The 20651-nt window shown below is 33.3% G+C and overlaps 1 protein-coding gene across 3 annotated transcripts in view; it reads right to left on the reverse strand.

The window, feature by feature from the left end:
• LOC113400992 (oxysterol-binding protein-related protein 9) overlaps nucleotides 1-20651 on the reverse strand; it is an 86472-nt gene that overhangs the window by 34048 nt on the left and 31773 nt on the right. For 2 of the 3 annotated variants that reach the window (XM_026640688.2, XM_026640687.2), the window contains exons 5-8: nucleotides 19430-19480; nucleotides 17798-17867; nucleotides 16806-16898; nucleotides 14941-15052 (exon numbers count right to left, since the gene is read on the reverse strand). In XM_026640688.2, the coding sequence (XP_026496473.1) occupies nucleotides 14941-15052; nucleotides 16806-16898; nucleotides 17798-17867; nucleotides 19430-19480 (326 nt within the window). The remainder of the gene's footprint in view (nucleotides 1-14940; nucleotides 15053-16805; nucleotides 16899-17797; nucleotides 17868-19429; nucleotides 19481-20651) is intronic. The other variant, XM_026640689.2, reaches the window with a different exon arrangement.

Raw genomic sequence — 20651 nt, forward strand, 5'->3', positions numbered from 1 at the left:
GATTTGACTTCACCGTCTGTATTTTTTATCAAAACCCATAGTGGTCAACGTAGTGTTTATACCTAAGTTTCACATTAAAATCATAAATTCTAGTGATGTGCGGAACTAAGGGTAATAATTACAAATTAAGAGATTACTTAACTCGTTTCAAAGTTCAGCATTCGGTCAGTTAGACCTGGGGAATGAAAGTCTAAATGCGAAACGATAAATATACGACCGTATTAAACTGTTATATTTCATGAAGGACGTTAATTTAGCAAAAAATCTAAATTACAATAAGCGTCATGTGTTAAAAACTAGTTATCGCCCGCAGCTTCGCTCGCTTTTTAAGACTTGGTAAGGTGTTAGGTATTAAAAGTAGCCCATGTCCTTGGGTGGATTCAAGCTTGGTTCATACCAAATTTCATCAAATTCAGTTTAGTGGTTTCGTGAAAATGTAACAGACAGACATGCAAACATAAAGAGTTGCTTTCGCATTTATAATGTAGATAAAGCGTTCACCGGTACGGAATGTGGAGTATACCGGCGAGACAATCAGCGGGTACCCTTGTCACGATCTCCAAACAATGGATGTTTTAAGAACGATTCTTCATAATCATAAATAATAATAAACATTTCTTTGTATGCCTGACTCCTGTACCCTTTGATGGTGATTAAACTTGGGCGAGTTGTTTTGCGGCCACGAAGGCCAATTCCAAAAAAAAAACAAGACACATTTTTTGTATGTCTATCCTCAAATATAAACGCTTTATGAAGATTCTACACGTATATAATAATTTACTGGAACCATTGAAACGAGAAGATCTTAATTAAAAAAAATGCTGTAAATAATTATTTAAATGTATATTAAGTGCGTATCTCTGCTCATTCATTTTAAGCTGCTATCCTATCAGGGTTTCTCAATATTATTAAATTCCTTAACATTGTAGAATATACAATGAAGAATTTGAATTGATTATATATTCGTATGTCGTATATGATGAACTATGGGATCATGTGTAGAATAGAATTGAATACATTTACGTCTTTTCACAACGCAGTTATTACTGATATGAAAATCTGTTAAAATAACTAGTCATTAATGGTTTTTTTTTAATTAAATTTAAACTATGACTTATACGAATGTTTGCTAAAGACGAAATAGCTGAAATATATATTCGATATTTTTTAAATTGAATTTACATGAAAAATTGCACCAATGAACTCAATTTACAACAGATAGATTTCACAAACAAAACGTAATCACCGTAGCATGAAGTTCAGCCCAATTTTCCTTGTGTGTCAAACAATATTAAACTTAAATAAAACTATACGCCAACAAATAATTCAAATCAATTCCAATATTATGCATCATACTCACGACATAGTAATATATATTTTAATTATACACAATGTTTATACACTTGTACGACATGTTGTTAGAAAACTAAATCATTCGATCGAAAACGCACGCATTAATATTTAAACAAAAATACGTGACTTATTCGCGTTGCGGCGAAAACGTAAACAATGTAAAATGTTAGGTCATGCTTGTCTTCAGGAATTTACATGAAAAACAATAGAACTGTCGCGTGTAACGTACGTATTATCGTCCTCGGTACAATCTAAGGTTGTGATGGTGACATGTAATAGCCAAGTATCGATCGGAAGCGGTCTGCGATACGAGAGGTACGACCCGCGGCGCGTGTCGTCGCGCACTGAAGCGGTGTACGAGACCGGGCAAGGATGACGTCAGAGCAGAGGGTGTGGTAGGCATTAATGTATGTTATATTAATTTTGTAAATTAAACAAAAAGTGAAATATTTTTTCAAGCCATAAATCATTTCACATTTTTATAATATACTAAAATGAAGCTTAAAGTTTTAAGTTAAAATTGTTCGGTGGTAAACTAAAACCTTGACATTAAAAAATAATAAACATTTTAATATTTTATTTAAAAATATACAGTGTCAAGTGCCTAAGAACAAAATCATGGATATCCTAAGATTAAACAAATTATGGGAAATGACGAATATAAAGGAAAGTAATATATATGCCACATCTGATTTAATAATCTTTGCGCAATAGAGCACCGAGTCGGCGCATCGACGCGCTGCGCTACCGGAACGTCGGATAAACATTGGACACCAACGTTGTTTATAAATAAACCATATATTTACGTATCCCCGATCGGATATATTAATCTTTTGACTAACCAAATTGTTTCAGTGATTTATCGCTATATTCGTCTAGTAGTTTCATTAGCTTGGACGTTAAATGCTGAGATCTATTTTGAATATTATCATTTTTACATATATGTACTATGCTCAGATCGGATGGAGCACGCAGAACATTAAAGTGAAGCATACGATTTTGTATTCGCTTTTGTTGCTTCGTTATAACGTTCTACGTACTCGATATATCCGAGGTATAATGAACGTTGGCAATTCTACGTGTAAAAGCATTGACGTCGAGTTTATTGATACGAATCATATAGTTATATGAAAATGTACGTTCACGATTTTTTTAGTAAGTGTATCATGTTATTTAAAAATTTCACGCGAACATCGTTTTGCCTTTAAATGTAGAACTTCTCACGCGCGTATATATATTACAACTACACGCACTTTTAATGTATTTCTTCCTGAGTTTTTGAGTTTCCTTATTGTTTATTTCGTATTGATTTTTATTGCTCCGCCTTCCGATTCTTAATTAATAAAATTAATTATACTAAAATTATAAATGCGAAAGTGCCAGAACAGCGGAAACAGGCGCACTCCAGCGAGAACAAAGTGTTGCGATCAAGAAGTATTTTTTTTGTACCTTATACCCGACGTCTATTCTCTTATACAATGAACGAAGTCGCGTTAGAAAACTAGTACTCAATAAATGCCTTTTAAATCCGGAACCTCGGGGTCTGATGCTTTATAAGCTAGCCACTAGTCCAACGAGTTAGTCGAGTTGTTTCGTTACTGTTTCTATAAAGTCTGTTCGAGTCATTGAATTATCGAGATTATTCTCCTATAGCACCAAGGATTTTGAAAGATGCAACTGTGCTTTTGCGTTAATAAAAATGTTAAATATTACATTAACAAGTTCCTGGAAACATTGTTTCAATAAAAAACGATACGTTGAGAACGATTGGACCAAAACGACCGAGCGGTAATATATCTCTCAATTAGAAAAATACATACACACGCATATTATTTGCAATGTTCTACATGCGACTGTAAATACATACGAGTTACGAACCGTTCTGGCTCAGTGGAACGAATACGCGGAACCAGTCAATGGCCGCAAATTTACGTGTAGGTAGGGATTTGTGTGAGCCGAGATGGCCAAGTGGTTAGAACGCGTGCATCTTAACCTATGATTGCGGGTTCAAGTCTAGGCAAGCACCACTGAATTTTCATGTGCTTTATTTGTGTTTATAATTCATCTCGTGCTCGAACGAAAACATCGTGAGGAAACGTGCATGTATCTAATTTCAACGAAATTCTGCCACATGTGTATCGACCAACCCGAATTGGAGCAGCGTGATGGAATATGCTTTAAGCCTTCTCCTCAAAGGGAGAGGAGGCCTTCGTCCAGCCCATAAATTTACAGGCTGTTAATGTATGTAAAATGTATGTAGGGATGTAAACATCGTTTATCCGACTCATAGTGGAACCACATGGGGGATCAGAAACCTCATCGGACTTTAGTTTTATACTATACTATATATTTTTTAGACTTCGTTATATATATATATATATGTATTTATGTTTAAATAATATGTTTTGTTATTATAAGATACTTTTTGTCGTCCGTGGATTTGCTTGCGTTGTAGGGGTCGGTTGTCCAGTTTTAGGTATCGAAAAGTAGCCCATGTCCTTCCTTGGTGTTGCTTCACAACTAATTTCATCAAATTCGGTTACTGGTTTGCCAGTGAAAGAGCAACAGACAGAGTTACTTTCGCATTTATAACATTAGAATAGATAAGAAATTCTCCAGTCTCGACACGTTTGATATAAAAGCTAGCAACTTTAACAATATTCGAAATATTTTTACGAGGACTTGTTGATTCTGGGTAAAATAAGATTTTTAGAGAATGTCTCGCAACGACAGATGCATGTTATATTATTTGGAGAGAAAACATGCTTAAAAATGAAAATTAATAATTAAAAAACATTTTAATTTCATACAATCCTTTTGTCTGAGCGGTCGGAGATTGTGTATAAAAATAGAGTAAAGTTATTATACGAGTGATATCATAAGAAAAGCTTAGAGCTCACGGTAAGATTAGATCAGCAGTATCCATAACGTACTGGAAACTGTCTGAGTACAATGTTGGCGTGAAATATTGATTTCTATGTATGAAAAGACCGTTAGTTTTTATTAAATGTAGCTACAACGTGAACGGCGGAATATATATTTTAACATAACGTGTGAATTTGAGTTAGATTATAAACACACTGATCTAACCTACAGTGACAGCCTATAACTGTCCCAAAGCTGGGCCTCCTCTCCCTTCGAGAAGGTTCTGAATTTATTCCCTTCTCTACCGATCACGAGATGTATTGAAAACCAAATGAATCACACACAAATTCAGTGATGCTTGTCTGTGTTTGAATCCGCGATCATCGGTTAAGATGCACCTGTTTGAACCAATGGGCCGTCTCGAAATAACCAAAACTAAGAGATTATTTTGCTAATGCTACTTAATGTACATTGAATGCTCCCCTCTTTTTTTTTGTGCCATATTTATGAAAGCCGTATGGTAGAATGAAAGCTACCTCAATCAAGGGGTAGCAAATGACTATTGCTACAACGATTTATTGCTAAGCGGCAAGCATTAATCGAGCACCTAAACCTCGTTTCGTAAAACAACCAGCGAAAGCATTTTTCGAATGCAGTTTACATACGTCATATAAATGCATCGTCACCAACTAAATAAGAAAGAGGAAGCCAAACAAGAAAAAATAGTTCTATTTTCTCTAATTACTTTATAAACTTCCTATTCGGAACCCGTGGAGACTTTTCAAATATGACATGTATGTCCGTTTCTATAGTTATATTTAAAGGTAAGAATGTAACGTTTAGGTAAATATCTTATTAAAAATGATCTCTGAAAAATCGCTTGTACGAAAGAGCCTTCTGAGATATTTGTGGATAATAGAAAAACACGTTCAATTGCTTGTTAATTTATTGCTAAGGAGAATGTTTCCCATAGCAACCCGAGTAACATAAAAACATAAATAAATAAAATAAGCGTTAACCATAGCAACACGTATAACATATATCACACCTTCTTAAATAAAGTGGGTTATAATCTAGATATTATTTTTAAATTAATCTAATGTACTTTGTAAATGTTGTTTATTAGGTTATAATTCTTTGGGAGGAATTATCGTTGAGATTAATTTAATAGTAGAGTATTGTCTATTGTCTTTGTTGACCACTTATTTCTAGGTTTCCGGTCCATTTGTTTGCCTGAATATCTATTTAAATACAAATAAATACATCATATGTTTTCATTGTATGAGAGATGATATAAACCTTCATACATACTTTTTACATCTTTGTAAAAAATAAGAGATCGAAAACTGGGGACGTAAAAACGTAGAGATTTATAAACAGCGAATATACTAAATTATACATACCTACAGGTAACACTGACCTTCTATTTTATGGAGGGTGTGGGGGTATGCCGATATCAAGGTCTGTATAATAAACACTAAATTAAGATTACATCTAGCTCTAATTCCTCGTCCTTGGCTCGATGAATGTAAATTACATTTTATGTTGACCATACCATTTCTTACACCCGATATTTTTTCAGACAGCAAAAAAATTTATTTGATAAGTGTAGTAACGGAGTACTAATATTATAAGAACATTTTTGACAGTGTTGCTAACCTTAAAAATAATAATACTCAATAGCTTAAACAGTTTATTAAATACTCGAGTATGCACGCGATTCTAAATATAATTACTATATTACACTAAACTCTAAATTATGTATTTAGGTCAAACTATACAGACATGCAGACTTATATAGGATAATAGTTGATCCAAAAAGAGTTGTACTCAACTCGTTTTAGCACGAAAACAAATATTTTTTTTAGTTATACTAGTATTGTTGTCTTACGGTTCGAAGGGTGATTGAGCCAATGTCAATAGAGACACAAAGGACATAACATAACAAGTTAAAAAAAGTCTTTTTTCATATCTGCATAAATGCGTACCTATTTGATAGCTTACATATTTTTAACCGCTTTATTGTAAAGTTTTTAAATATAAAATATATTTAATTTGATAAACAAGAAATATATTGATGCGGTTTCATTATAATTTTGTTATTTTACCTAGAAGTTTTGAGTATACACCTAATTAATGATGATAATGATGTTGAAAAAGAGTAACTACGGAGTTTCTTGCCGGTTCTCGGTAGAATATACATTCCGAACCGGTGGTAGCTTTACTTGAAATAATTTGTTAAATGACGATTTAAAAGTGTTTGTAAAACCCTGCTTGAATAAAATATATTTTGATTTTTGAATAAAAAAAAAAACAGCTATCAAAGTATGTATTGTACTATATTTGTGTCATAAAAACATTTCATACTAAACTACAATATGAGATATAATTGTAAACAGCGCCAGTAGCACCGTAAGAAATAATTAATAATTTCTTAGTGTCGTGGTGGTTTCTTATCGTCAGTAACTAAAACCGACTGACCCATTTGCTTGCAATTCTGCAGAAAAAAAAAAACCCGTGCAACTAAAGATATTCATTAAATTATTTTAATAGATGTAAAGAGTAAAACTTACATAACCTAACTATTATTATAAATGGAATGAAACTAAGTGAGTTTATTACGGTTTAAGAGAGGCCTAGAGAAGATGTCACGAGTAAAAGTAGTTCTTAATAAAAACAATACTTTATTCAAGTAGACAAATATAGATACGTAACAGTTCTACGTTAACTTTTTTTTCAAATATGGGGTAGTTTTAGAGACGACATCCGAGCAACACCACTGAATTTTCATGCTGAATTGTGTTTCTCATTTCGTGCTCGGCCGTGAAGAAAAAAATCCTGAGTAAGTATGTATTTGAGCAGCGTGGTATAATAAGCTTCTCCCAAATAGAGAGGAGGTCTTAAGCTCAACAGCGGAGAATTTACTGGCCTTTAATTTTTTTACTATCTCGAGTCTTAAAAAGAATCCAAATTCAAATTCAAGCGTAATTTCGGCTACATTAGCAGGAAAGCCAAGTTTTTATACGCGTTGTGGTAACAATTTACGTTTATCGGAGTCACGCCCGTGAAAAGTATTGTGAGCATTTTTATAGTAATTAACCCCGTTGCAGACGGTACATCCGATGTGTATGTTTTTGTAATTAAAGGTCACTACTAACACAATTAATGTCAGTTTATGGATTTTTTTTAAACATGCAGTTATTTTTTTTTATAGAGTAATAAAATATGCCAAGGAAAAATTAAGTCATTTTTATTAAAACAAATTTGGCATCATCAAGTTGCCGGTCAAGAGTTTATTTATAAAATTTTAATAAGTTTTTCATTGATGATTGATTCAGTTTTACGTAAACATAAATTCATAGTATTGAAAAAAAAAAAAAACAGAACAGCAGAAGTGAAATGCAATGTAATGTATGTTATATATAATAGCAATGTTTTTTTTCATACAAATAGCATAGATATTTCTATCAGTATTTAAAACGGAATAATTACCAGGTTTTTTATTTTTATTTGGTGGAGCTCGATATTTCGACGTTATCTACGAATGTCTTGTTCAAGAGACTTGTGTCTCGTTTTAAATACTGATAGTAATAAAAAAAAACATGTCATTTTAAAATCTTATATAGTATAGATATTATTCACTCACGAAGGCACATCGAACGTTAATAATATTTTATTAAATAAAACTTAACAGATATTACGATCTAATTTGTATTATTTTATGACTTTATTTTAGTCGTATCACGCACACTAAGACACCTTGTAATCACGAGCGTCACTCATAAGAATGCACGACGATAATAATGGAGAGGCGCGCCTTCGTGAGTGAATAGATCTATAAGTAATTTATAACGGACTTACCTATAAACGTTAAAGAGTAGCTAAGTGAAACATGCTGTCTTCTTCTTTCGAATTTCAAATCAATGATGACAGAAAGAGATAAATTTAACTAAACACATCCAAACAACATTTATCAGTCATCCATATGCGTATGCATGGACACGCAGGGGTTAAATAACGCCAAACGATCGATTCGTTTCGCGTTAAATAAATTCTAGTTGTCGCCCGCGTCTTTGCTCGCATTTTAGGGATCAGTCGTCAGGCTTTAGGTATAAAACTATGTTTCTCCTTCTTCAAGCTTGGTTCTTACCAAATTTCATCAAATTCGGTTCAGTGGTTTAGCCGTGACAGACAGACAGAGTTACTTTCGCATTCACAATATTAGTATAGATAATTTAGATATAGATGTCACAGCTAGTATTATATTAACGTGAGTTAATTTTAAACAATACCAATATATCTATTTTGAGTAGAGTGCTTTCGTATGTTCACGAAACTTTTCGATAGCTGCTCTATAAATGTTGAGAATAAAAATTATATTAGATTTATACGTAAAATATAATTGCTTCAATAACGTTATTATAAAATTAATAATTTTTGCCTTCCGTTAGGAAATGGGTTTTAATATACTTTGCATTGATTATTTTAATACATGCACCATATGATTGTATAATAACCACAAATTCTTAAACTGAAATGCTTATATACTAATGACTCGCGCCCGGCTTCGCACTGGCGCAGTTTAATAATAATGAAAATTATATCATATAAATATAATTTATACTCTAAAACTACAAGTAATATTTTTTAGAACTGGACCTATAGTTCCAGAGATTATCCTCCTCTACATACAAACAAACAGATTTGAATCCTTTATAATATTAGTACAGATGTAGGGCATCTAACTATCAAAAGACAGTTTATAGGAAGATATATTTAACATTTAACGTAGTGTTTAAAATATCCAAGAAGACAAAATCGCAGAAAAACACCAGTAATTTATGCAAATAGTAATAAGTATTAAATTACATATAAAAATGAGATTAATGACACTTTGTTTATTATTTCGTTCGATCTGATTGAAGAAACCGATCAATCTTTTATCTATGTATAAATTGCCTTTGAACGAGGTCAGCGTTATTATTCGGAGATGCGATGCAGAAATAGGTTTCACATCGATCTGAATTTCATCCTGGTTTCGGAACGGATGACGTTTAGTTCAGATAGGTCTGCGGCTTAGATGTGGATATAAGCTAAACGTTTAGTTACATTTATAGTTCGAAATATAAAACTTATGAAACTTTTTTTTAATTTCCATTATATATATATATGCTAATATTCGCATATGTAGCGAAAGTAACTCTGCATGTCAGACTGTTGCTCTTTCAAGATCACGGAACCGAATTTAATAAAATGTGTAATGAACTTTTTTTTGCTTAATATCTGACGACCAACCCCTGTAACGCGAGCGAAGCCGCGGGCGACAACTAGTGTTATATATGTATGTATGTGTGCATTTACCAGAAATTATAGTACAGATGTTTTTTTTTCACTTGTATAATTATAATAAAAGAAGATATTTAGAGTAGGGCTTTGTGCAAGTCCGCCTGGGTAGGTACCATCCACTCATCAGATATTCTACCGCCAAACAGCAATACTCAGTATTGCTGTGTTCCGGTTTAAAGGTTGAGTGAGCCAGTGTAACTACAGGCACAACGGACATTACATCTTAGTTCCTAATGTTGGCGCATTTGCGAAGTAAGGAATGGTTAATATTTTTTACAGCGCCATTGTCCATGGGTAGTGGTGACTACTTACCACCAGGTGGCCCATATGCTCGTCCGTCAACCTATACCATAAAACAATAACAAAAAAGAAGTATCTCTCTACACTAAAATATGATTGCGATGCGACGTTTTGTTTGTAACGCTAAGCTGAAAATACTACTAAACCAATACATATAAAACTTATACCAGGAGTAGGGCTTATCGGTAAATAATACAGTATATAATATTATTAAACTTAACCTGCGTTTCGCACTATCACTCATTTTTAATTCAGACTATTGTCGTGACAAGCATGAAGTTCATATTCTCCTGTTAAATGTTAAGGAACCTTTTTTTGCACAGGCTTAAATATAAAAACATATATTTATCATAATATTTCTTCTATCAGATTAAATAATAAATTAAATTGTTAATAATCTCGATTTATATTTCATTTTTGTGTTCATATATATATATATATACATATATGTATATGAATCAGAATATATAATATAATTGAAGAATAATAATAATCGAAGTGTCTGTTAGTATGGACTTACGGGACGAATTCTTTGTGGTATAAGAGATTGAGGAATACTCACACAATATATTTTTGTTTTGCGAAGCGATGATTCCTAGCAATGCTTTATTTCGTAGTATTATATATGTATATGCTTTCCTTTAATAAATAAAGCGAAAATAATTACAGATACTAGAAAAAACAGTGATACTTGCCCGGGTTTGTTCCTGTAATCTTTCGGTAAGGATAACATGCTATCATTTAAAGAAAATAAATATTAATTTCATATTAAATTACGATCCTATTATATAATTAATAAAATGTTTTATTAATATTACAAGGTTCTATTGTGGCATTGAATTCAGCATAACCTCAACAGATGTCACCCATAACCCCTAAACGGAAAGGAGACGGGGCCCTATCGTAAAACTTTATTCGATAACATCGCGCGGGTCGCTGACCTGACTCGGGTCATGCAATTTACCTATATACTTGAATGCGGAAATATCAAAGAGTTACTAAGCTATGGCTTAAGGAAAAAAAGTTTATAAATATAAGTATTCACGTGATAAAACTGGAACATGATCAAGTCATTGACCCGACTATGAAATGTTTTTGATATTATAATGCGATGTCGGATAACGGTTATTTATTTATTTGTTAATTTTGGCGATATATAAAAATTACACATGGCGGACGGGCAAAGGTCCACCACGGGAGACACACGGCAAACCTTAACACAAAAATATTCCGGATGTTTTTAATAGAGAGGGTATACTTACAGTTGCTTCAATATATGTTCACAACAATATTATGTATGTCACAATCATTGTCTAGACACGAAGAGGAAATGTAAACTAGTGACGTCTAGTTTCCGATTTCCCAATGTAAATACAACCCCCCATCCCCAAAACTGGCACTTTAAATAATAAATACTAGCTGTCGCCGGCACTTCGTTTACGTTTCAGAGGTTATACAGGTATAGAAGAATAATCTATGTTAGGCATGGAAGACTAATCTATGTGCTTCCTTGGGGTTCAAGGTGGCTTCATACCTAATTTCATCGAATTCGATTCATTGGTTTGGCAGTGGAAGAGCAACTCTTGCATCCATGCAATCCATCCTTGCATGCAACGGTCTCACAGTTCCCCGTGCCTTCTGTTTTACAAATTACAATCGAAGTTAAAGATTATGGGTAGACGCAGACGAAGCGTAGATAGCGCATTAAAATTAAAATATCCAAAAATCTTTTCTGAATTTCGAAACGAAAGTGTTATCGAAATTTCAAGTTTGTCTTCATATTATCGATTCGATCCTTAGGCGTCCCAAGCACGTCCTTTACGATAATTACAATAAATTGCCAGGGAACAGATGTCACACACACCTGCCGAGCCGGCGGGTCGAGGTCATTAATTTATTTCGATCTGTCGACATTATGGCGACGTTGCCCACGTTCTAAGGTCGCCCTTAATAGAGGAACCCTTAGGACGTACATATTCTGAGCTTTTAAGTGGACTCTCGAGGCTTAGTCTCAATACTCGCGGCCCGCCTGGTGACGCTGTCAAGGCCAGTAGAGCCAACCGCACACTATGAATGTATCTCGTAACATAAAGCAGTCTATAGAATATATGGATACTTCGATCTATCCACTCACGAATACGACACACCACCATGACGTTCAATCTAATTTGCTTTATTTTTTTATGCTGTATTTATTCTTACATTAGTCAGCCACACACATTTAGACATCTCGTGTGGACGACCGTCATTCATACTAATGCACGTCGATAATAAATTATATGGGGTGGCGCGCCTTCGAAGGTGAACAGTTCCATAACCCTAAACCATAATAGGCGACGAAATAAAAATATCGTCAGCCTGTACGTGTTACATTGAATAACACACATGGTCAAATGTGTATCAACCAATTTACACTGGAAGTATTATAGATACTAAAAGTATTTTCAGTACTAGAGTCACAAGTCACTGAAACGATCGCAAAGAATACACACACACACACATAATTTACGGGATATACGAGAAAAATACATTTAACGAGAAAGTCGCCGGGAACAGCTACCTAATGATAATATACCTAACTAACATTTTACGCTTTAAATGGGACAAAAAATGAATCTAATTTCAAAATATTTGCTCAACACTTGTCATAGATGCTTCATAATATTAAATAAATATTAATGCACGCAAATTCAAACCATAGCGAAAATAAAATAAAGACCAAAATAGCGTTTGTATTTAACGCAATCTTTAATGAATGAATTTTACTATGAGGCTGTACACGAAGCATTAATTTAGTTCAGTAACTGATAAGCATTATGAATAAGTCGAGATGGTCCAGTAGACTGATTATTTAGATTTTAAGCAATAATAATACACACTAACGGTTATAGTCATTGCTTAGTCCACCTGACTGTGTTTCAACGACTCAAAATTTATTCTGTCAAACAGTAATACTTTGTATTGCCGTGTTCCGGTTAGTTGAGTGACAATAAAAAATAATAGACATTTGTACTGAAAATTTGTACGGGGCTGCTGTTTTCAGTATCGCGTTTGCGTTTGGTTTGCCCGAATACATACGGGGTCTCGACAGTAAAAATAAAATGTTCGCATTTTTGTTTGAACGTTGTTTTTAATTGCAATTACCACGTAGTGGTAACGATTGGCAACCGGATGCGCACATGGTTTTTGTGATCGTTAGTGTGCACCGTATTCGACGATAACTTGACCATGTAAGAAGTCTTTAGGCAAAGATACGTGGTACTATGAGTTTATGATAATTATATATCTTTATTTATCCTAACTTTTTATATCCACTTTAATTTTACTTCCGAAATTCCGATAACAGTTTCGTCGACGTTCAAAACGCCATTTTGTCGCAAATCCATAGTGAATATCATAGATTAATCAAGCTTTCGACTAATGATGTCGCGTCAATTTGCTGTCAAATGTTGTTTATTTGGCTTTTCTTCTGTTATGGTTGCAATAGAGAATATAAAGGTCTATTTATAAACTTGGAGCTGGAGACTCTCTTCGGGATGTTTTTAACAAAGTAGGAATACTCACTGTTGCGTCACAATATATTTACAACAATATTATGTATATTCACAGTGGCATTGATCACTTTGATAAAATCAGTGATAATCATTGTATGTGCACAAGAAGCAAGGATAAGCTTAGAACGCCAAGTTTCCGACTCCGCAAAGTCAATAAATCATTCTTGGGGCAAGGTATCCGCTTCTATAATAAAATTTCGCAGACATTTTTAACTTTGCCGTTTCATAGATTCAAGTCAATTGTAAAACATACATTGGTAAAGAAGGCATATTATTCGATACAAGATTATATTGATGATAAAAAAGCGTGGAGTTAATGCTTGTTGACTTCCAGGCAGGAGACATAACATACATATATAATTGTATTTAACTAACATGACTGTATTTTTAGATGTTGAAAAAGAGTAACTACTGAGTTTCTTGCCGGTTCTTCTCGGTAGAATCTACCTTCCGAACCGATAGCTTTAGTTTAAATAGTTTGTTAAATGACGATTCAAAAGTGCTTGTAAAAGCCTACTCGAATAAAGTATATTTTGATTTTGATATCACTACTTTTGTCTTAATACAGTACGGCTCTTTGGAGATGAGCGGTACTATATTAACCGAACTACCGAAAAGTGTTTAAGCCAACAGTACCTAAAGTACAGTTCTAATCTATCTATTTGTGATGATAACCTTTAACATATTACTTTTTCATCCGATTCGATTTCTTCCATTCATCATCAAGTTCATCATCATACATTCTACCATCAAGGAGCAATACTTACCTAATGTTGTTGTCTTCCGGTTCGAAGACGAAGCTACTATTAACTACAGGCACAAGGGACATGACATATTAGTTACCAAGGTTGGTGGCGCATTGGTGATGTGAGGTATGGTTAATTTCGCCCATTTGGCCGAACTCCTACCTATGTTATTAAAAAATGATGCCATCCTGAAATAAAAACTTGTGTATCTATGCACCTTCATGATAAAAGAGCATATTTTCACAAAACTGTGGTTAACTTCAATAGAGCTATTCTGTAAGGGCAAACTTAAAACACGCCGCAGAACACGATCGCGAAATGTGAGAAATTGATATGCAAAATTGACAATAATACTTATTGTAACAATTAACACGCCTGAAATATGCTTATCACCGCAAGTCGGTTTTCATCATTCCACGAGTGAGACTCAAAGTGAGCTCTTATCACAATACAACTTCTTCTTTTTTCTCGCTTCCCTGCAATCTGTGGGATCGATTTCGTTAAAAAGGACGGATGTGTGTAGCACGTAGCCGAGTAACCGCTCGTCATTTGATTCGACCAATGAGCGCGCGGTTCTAGAGTCGGCAGTCAGATGGTACCAACCCATTATAGCATATAATGTTACTGTTGCTTATTACTAAGGTGAGATGTCAAACGTTACCATATGCGACTACTGTAAATCTCGCTTGTTTATAGATTTTTTTCGCCGATGGTTTAACAGTAAAACTGTGTACATGTGCGTTTTAAAAAATCCATCTATATTTAGGCTGACTTACCTCGGGCCAGGTACGACGGTGTCGGCTGGTTCGTCGTCTGCGTCGTAGAAGTCGTCTTCCCCTTCAGACGAGGAGTACGACGTGTCCGGTACCAACAACGACATCGCTTGTCCTGTTCAACAGACGAATGTATTAAATCAAATATTAATATAACACTTCTTATGTACAATGGTATTATAATATTAATAATAAGTTGGTATATCCTATATATATCCTATATGTATATAGCCGAGATGTCTCAGCGAAGTGAATTTTAAGAGGTCGTTGATCTCGTTTGGGCGTAACCGATATCCGCGCGGAGACATCACATCTCATGTGTGACATTCTGCAAAAATAAGCCGAAGGTCTCCTTACTATTGTGTCACTTAATATTGCGTTCTAAATAAAAAATCTCGTTACAGATAGTTTAGAAAAAAAAATTATAATAACAACAAATTGAAAAGTCACTCTGCATATTCATTTCTTTAACTTGTTATTGTTATTTTTTTTTAAAGATGAGTATATGTTATGTTGTAGGTTTACGTATACATATGTAATGTGTATCGAGTAATTATTATTATTATTATTATAATAATATTCATTATGTGCGTATTTTTCGTTTATAAATCACCTCGTTCAACAACAAATGTAGACGCCGAATTAAAATTTGAATATGTTTACCTACCAAACCTTCCCTTGTAAAGAAGTAGTACATCAGTGGAAAAAAAAACAGATAATTTTTTACCTTACTGTTCCTATACAAAAAAATCTAACAAGTTCGTTATGATTCGGAGTATCAAAGAGTGCCGTACCTTGTTAAGCAAATGATGCATAAAAAATCAATTTTTTTTTACTAAGGTACGATTTTTAAGTTAAACTCTTTTCGACAAGATTACAGAACCCTTTCAAGGTCATATTTGAGTGAATCGATTAAAAGAACAATATTCCGCTCGCCTATTTATATCTAGTTTAATTTCACTAACAGTTTCGATAGCAAAATCGTTATTCAAAATACGAATGTCACGAAAACATAAATGCAGAACATATATTATTCATGATCGACCAATGACAACGCGTTAAAGTTGTTTACTTGTTCTATGGTTGCAGTAGGCATTACGTTATTCTTTCTTTGTAAGCAAATTATCCATTTGAAACGCGTGTCACCTATTGATACTATAATAGAAATCTTCATAAGTCACACCAGCGTCGTAGCTATCGTAACTTCACGAAGTTTTAATTAATTTTACGCAATTATTGTGAATGCATATTAATCGAATTAAAAAGATCAAATGTCTAACTCGCTGCCCGTCCCGACTGTACGGCTAGAATAACGATTTTCTCCCATGCTGTCGTATTTTTTAATATACAAATCTGTCACTGGCTTATTTAAATACCTCATATAACATATCTATAACTGTCAGTGCGAATCTTTTCGGCGTGGTAATGTTTAAAAAGAATATGTTATTTATTTTAACAATAATTCAATTAATAATTTGTGCGAATCCTCATTTGTTTTTTTTGTGGTGGAACGCGACAGTTTGCTTCAAAAGAGGTTGAACAAAAATATTAAGCTATATCTCAAAATAAGCTATATATCAAAATATGCAAGATACTGTATAGCCTATTTCCGTCTAATATAAACTAAAGTAATATAAAAAATGTCTATTCAATCGGATTAGTTGTTTTTGTGTGAAAACAAAACAAAACTTGCCATATTTTTATAGTAGTATAATACATTATAATTATTCTTTGTTTTTCTATCAAAATTACCATCGTACGAAAATAATAAAAGAACATACAAACTAAAAGACAAGTTACGTAATTTATAGATATATACATAAACAACTATATTTTATTAAAAATAGTACATCATAATATCTACTAACTGGGTGAATCGATGTGATCGAGGGGTTGGATGACGTGTGTGGGGGACGACAGCTCGCGACACTCTGAGCCCAGCTCCACGCGAGGGGACAGATCTGGGGACAAGAATATGGACAGATCAAACTACGTGCTAACTTTTTTAACCGACTACGCAGCAATAACAGTACAGAATTTACCTTGTATGTTTGCATGAAAATACTAGTAAAGTGGTCATTTTTTTGGGATAAAATCAATATATTTATACTTTATTAAAATAGTCTTTTTATAAGTAATATATATAATAATATCAAACTGAAATTTGTAAACGACGGAGACGGATCAACGCGGGCCAGTGTACGACACTGACGAAGTTCTTCGTAAACGATGAAGGCCGTGTACATGGGTCGATTGAATTATTGATAGATATTTCGTAAAAGCATTTTTTATTCGAATAATGTTAACCCTATAGACAAGTTGTTCGTGCCTTTAGTTTTTAGACTTCCCCCTCGGTCCAGTGGCTAGATACAAGGATGTAGATCTCGGGGTCCTGAATTCTAATCCCAGCTCGTCATCATATTTTTTTTATATTTGGAATTTCCGTTATTTCAACTTTGAAACATATACATACATATATATTGTAATATATAGCTTATACTATAACGATATACGCGCGTACAATTTGTACATGTAATAGCGATCGACTGAATGATATCGAAGTTGATGTGCTGCAGCGACATCTAGCGGCGAGTTACAATAAACTGTATACTAACAAAACCTTCACGTAAAAAATTATGTACGTACTAAATTTCAAACGGTATCGTATATTAAAGAACAAACAAATTTTTCAGTATCCTTATTCATATATAAGATACCGGGGACTTAGTGTCATTTTACTACCCCCAATTCACTTTCATTATCATTGTTTGGCTAACCGGAGAGGACGAACGTTAAAAATTGAATAAGTGAACAATGCATTATCCAAAGGTCCACTAACCTTAAAGTAACGTACACTGACCTTCTTTGATATGTTCCTGTGACGGATTCGTCGGACCCTGGTACACACCGTTCACGGGATTCACCGTGTTCTGCAAATAAAACGCTACATATTAAAAACAAATGCTAAAACTACTACTTATCAATATTTTTAAGTCTACCATATACAGTGTAAACTCTATATAAAGATAATTGTCGTTGAATGGAGAGATGAAAAATCTTTATTAGAATAATAAAACGTTTATTTGAGACTTGTGTTAGTAGTTGCGTATGGTCCGTTATTTTCGTCTCACGTCTTGCTGCAGCAGAAATTTTGTTGTATTTTTTTTTTACTTATACATAACGGTGCGGTATTGAGGCATCTTAATGATAAAAAAGTACGTTTTTAATAATTTTGCTGCTTCCAGAGATTCTTTATGCGTGCAAGCAATCCAAATTGTAAAATAAAGAACGGATTTCTTAGAAAGTTCGGAATGTATGAAGCCGACAGTTAATTACGGGTTCGGATAATAAACTAGGTTTTTTTTATTTTGGCGATTAAAAAATAACTTTGTATTTCTTCATGTGTCGTTATTGAGAGTGGGTGTAACGCTGTATAGAGAATATCATTGTATGGAAGACAAGCTGAACCAACCAAAGTCGAGTGACTTCGACGCTTTAGGGAGTTTGTCGTTAAATCGAGTGACGTTACATGGAGTTTACACTGTATTTATTTAACGTGAATTTAACATCTTAATACTCAGAATTATTTTTACATTATCTAAATTATTTATTAACTGTAGGAGATTAGACAGTAGAAAGTAAAAATTTAGAAGTCTTATCGTTTATAATATTATATAATAAAGAGCTACAAGCTTTAGGTACCAAGAGCATTTAATGTAACGGAACGGCTCAGACACATCAACAGTGGATACGTTAAGTCAAATATTATAGTGGGTAATGTTACACTACGGTCAGTACGGATGTACTTTTTCATTTTATCTAACATGTTAATATCAAAATTACTGAATCAATTTGATACAAAAATTGTTAAGTTAATAATATTTAAATAAAAAATATTATAGATGGCGCTAACTTATATTTTATTTTCAAATAGCACTGTTTATATATTTTGTAATTATTATACATATATATTGATCGATTTTATAATGTAGTATGTAAGTTATACAATATTTCTCTGTATAAAGTACATTTTGTTTAATTCATTATTTGATATAGACGTTGGTCCTTCGAGCCGGATTGACAGTATATATGGCCAAAGGGAGTATTAGTGTATCTCCCGATTTTATCGATTATGTGAGTTAAACACCGTGTCAGTAGTTATAAAATGTCCACGATTACTCCGTGTACAAATAGTACCTCACCGTGGTGTGACCACACCCACACCTCAAATCACTTTTTTATAAATCACACAAAACATTACATGCAAATGCTCTTGATAAGTACTTACTATTTCTTAGGTTATTTTCGAGCAATATATTTGGGGTATTCGAAATAATAATAGAGTATGATCACATTTAAAGCATTTCACTTTTATGGAGACCTGTGTATAATTTTTTTGTGTTGTTTTGTTCGAAAACTCGATGTATTCTTGTTTTGATTTCCGTGTTATTTGGAAGATCTGTATAAAATATTAGTAAAACAAAATAAATACCTTAGCGATTTGAAGAAGCACTATGGAATGTTTTATATTATCCAACATTGCCTGCAAAGGAAAAAGATAATAACTTAAGAGTGTCATAAAAGAAAAACGCCTTTAACTTTATATGTATAAGGTTGAAAATCGTTAATCTCGATAATAATGCATGTTAGTGTATGATAATCACAAAATTTAGCATATGAAGAAAAAGGTGATTCAATTCTATTCGCAAGTATTTTCGCTTGAATGTGTGAAGGTTGTTCCTTAATTTAATGAAGTAAAAGCAATGTTTAGTTTTTTCGAGTTCAGAACATCCAAGGAGGCAATTAGGCAGGAGGCAAGATGAAGTTCTAGTGGGGAAGACTGACAGTTGAGGTCAAAGGTCAAAAAACATCATTATCATATACTATACTACAAAGAGTTCAATTGTGAAAAATCTTTATCGAATTCTAATAAAATTTACGTATCGTTAAATAGTTAATTTCTTTAAGCTAATTGTTAAAGCCCTTGTAAAGAACATCGAAACTATATCACGGCAATTTTGTTGACTGACTGATTTATTCAGGATAGTTTAATAACAATTTATGTAACGTCATATATACAATGGAAATTAGCCTTTACTTATAAGTTTTAATTTTGTTCTCAGTGAGGTTGAGTTGAAGTGAGCTTGGCGTTTACGGTAGCATTCGAAAGCGATCCCTTGACGCCCTCCGAGTAGACAGAGAGGGTCGAGCTAGGTTTTAGTGGGTATTTCGGTGTACTTGGGACTGGCGTACCGCATTTTTCCAGCGAGATAAAAAAAGGTAAACTTGCTCGTTTCAATACAAAATAATTATTGTTGATATTGATTAGTGTATCCATTTAATTTGGATTTGAACTGCGAACATACCTTTTTTATAGTTTTACATAATGTTTCCATAGACTTGCGTCCGTCGTGGCTACGAGTTTCGATCGAAATGAATATGACCGTGGTTAAAATTAAAATGTAATTAATTAATTAAAAGGCTATCATACATAGCATACTATTAAAGTATACAATGTCGATTTAAATTGACATTGTATGTTATTGGAAAAAGTAATAGTGGATATGTTGTATTTACAAAATTGTCAAGACTTTAAATTATTGTTGCATTGAAACTATTTCCGTATAAAACTTTTAAAGTCGACTTTAGCCTATATTATGATGACGTCATTGGATAGTTCTGTAACAAAATACGGAGCCTTCTATTTTATTAGT

Source organism: Vanessa tameamea, chromosome 18 (genome assembly GCF_037043105.1).
Source record: "Vanessa tameamea isolate UH-Manoa-2023 chromosome 18, ilVanTame1 primary haplotype, whole genome shotgun sequence".
Taxonomy (NCBI): Eukaryota; Metazoa; Arthropoda; class Insecta; order Lepidoptera; family Nymphalidae; genus Vanessa; species Vanessa tameamea.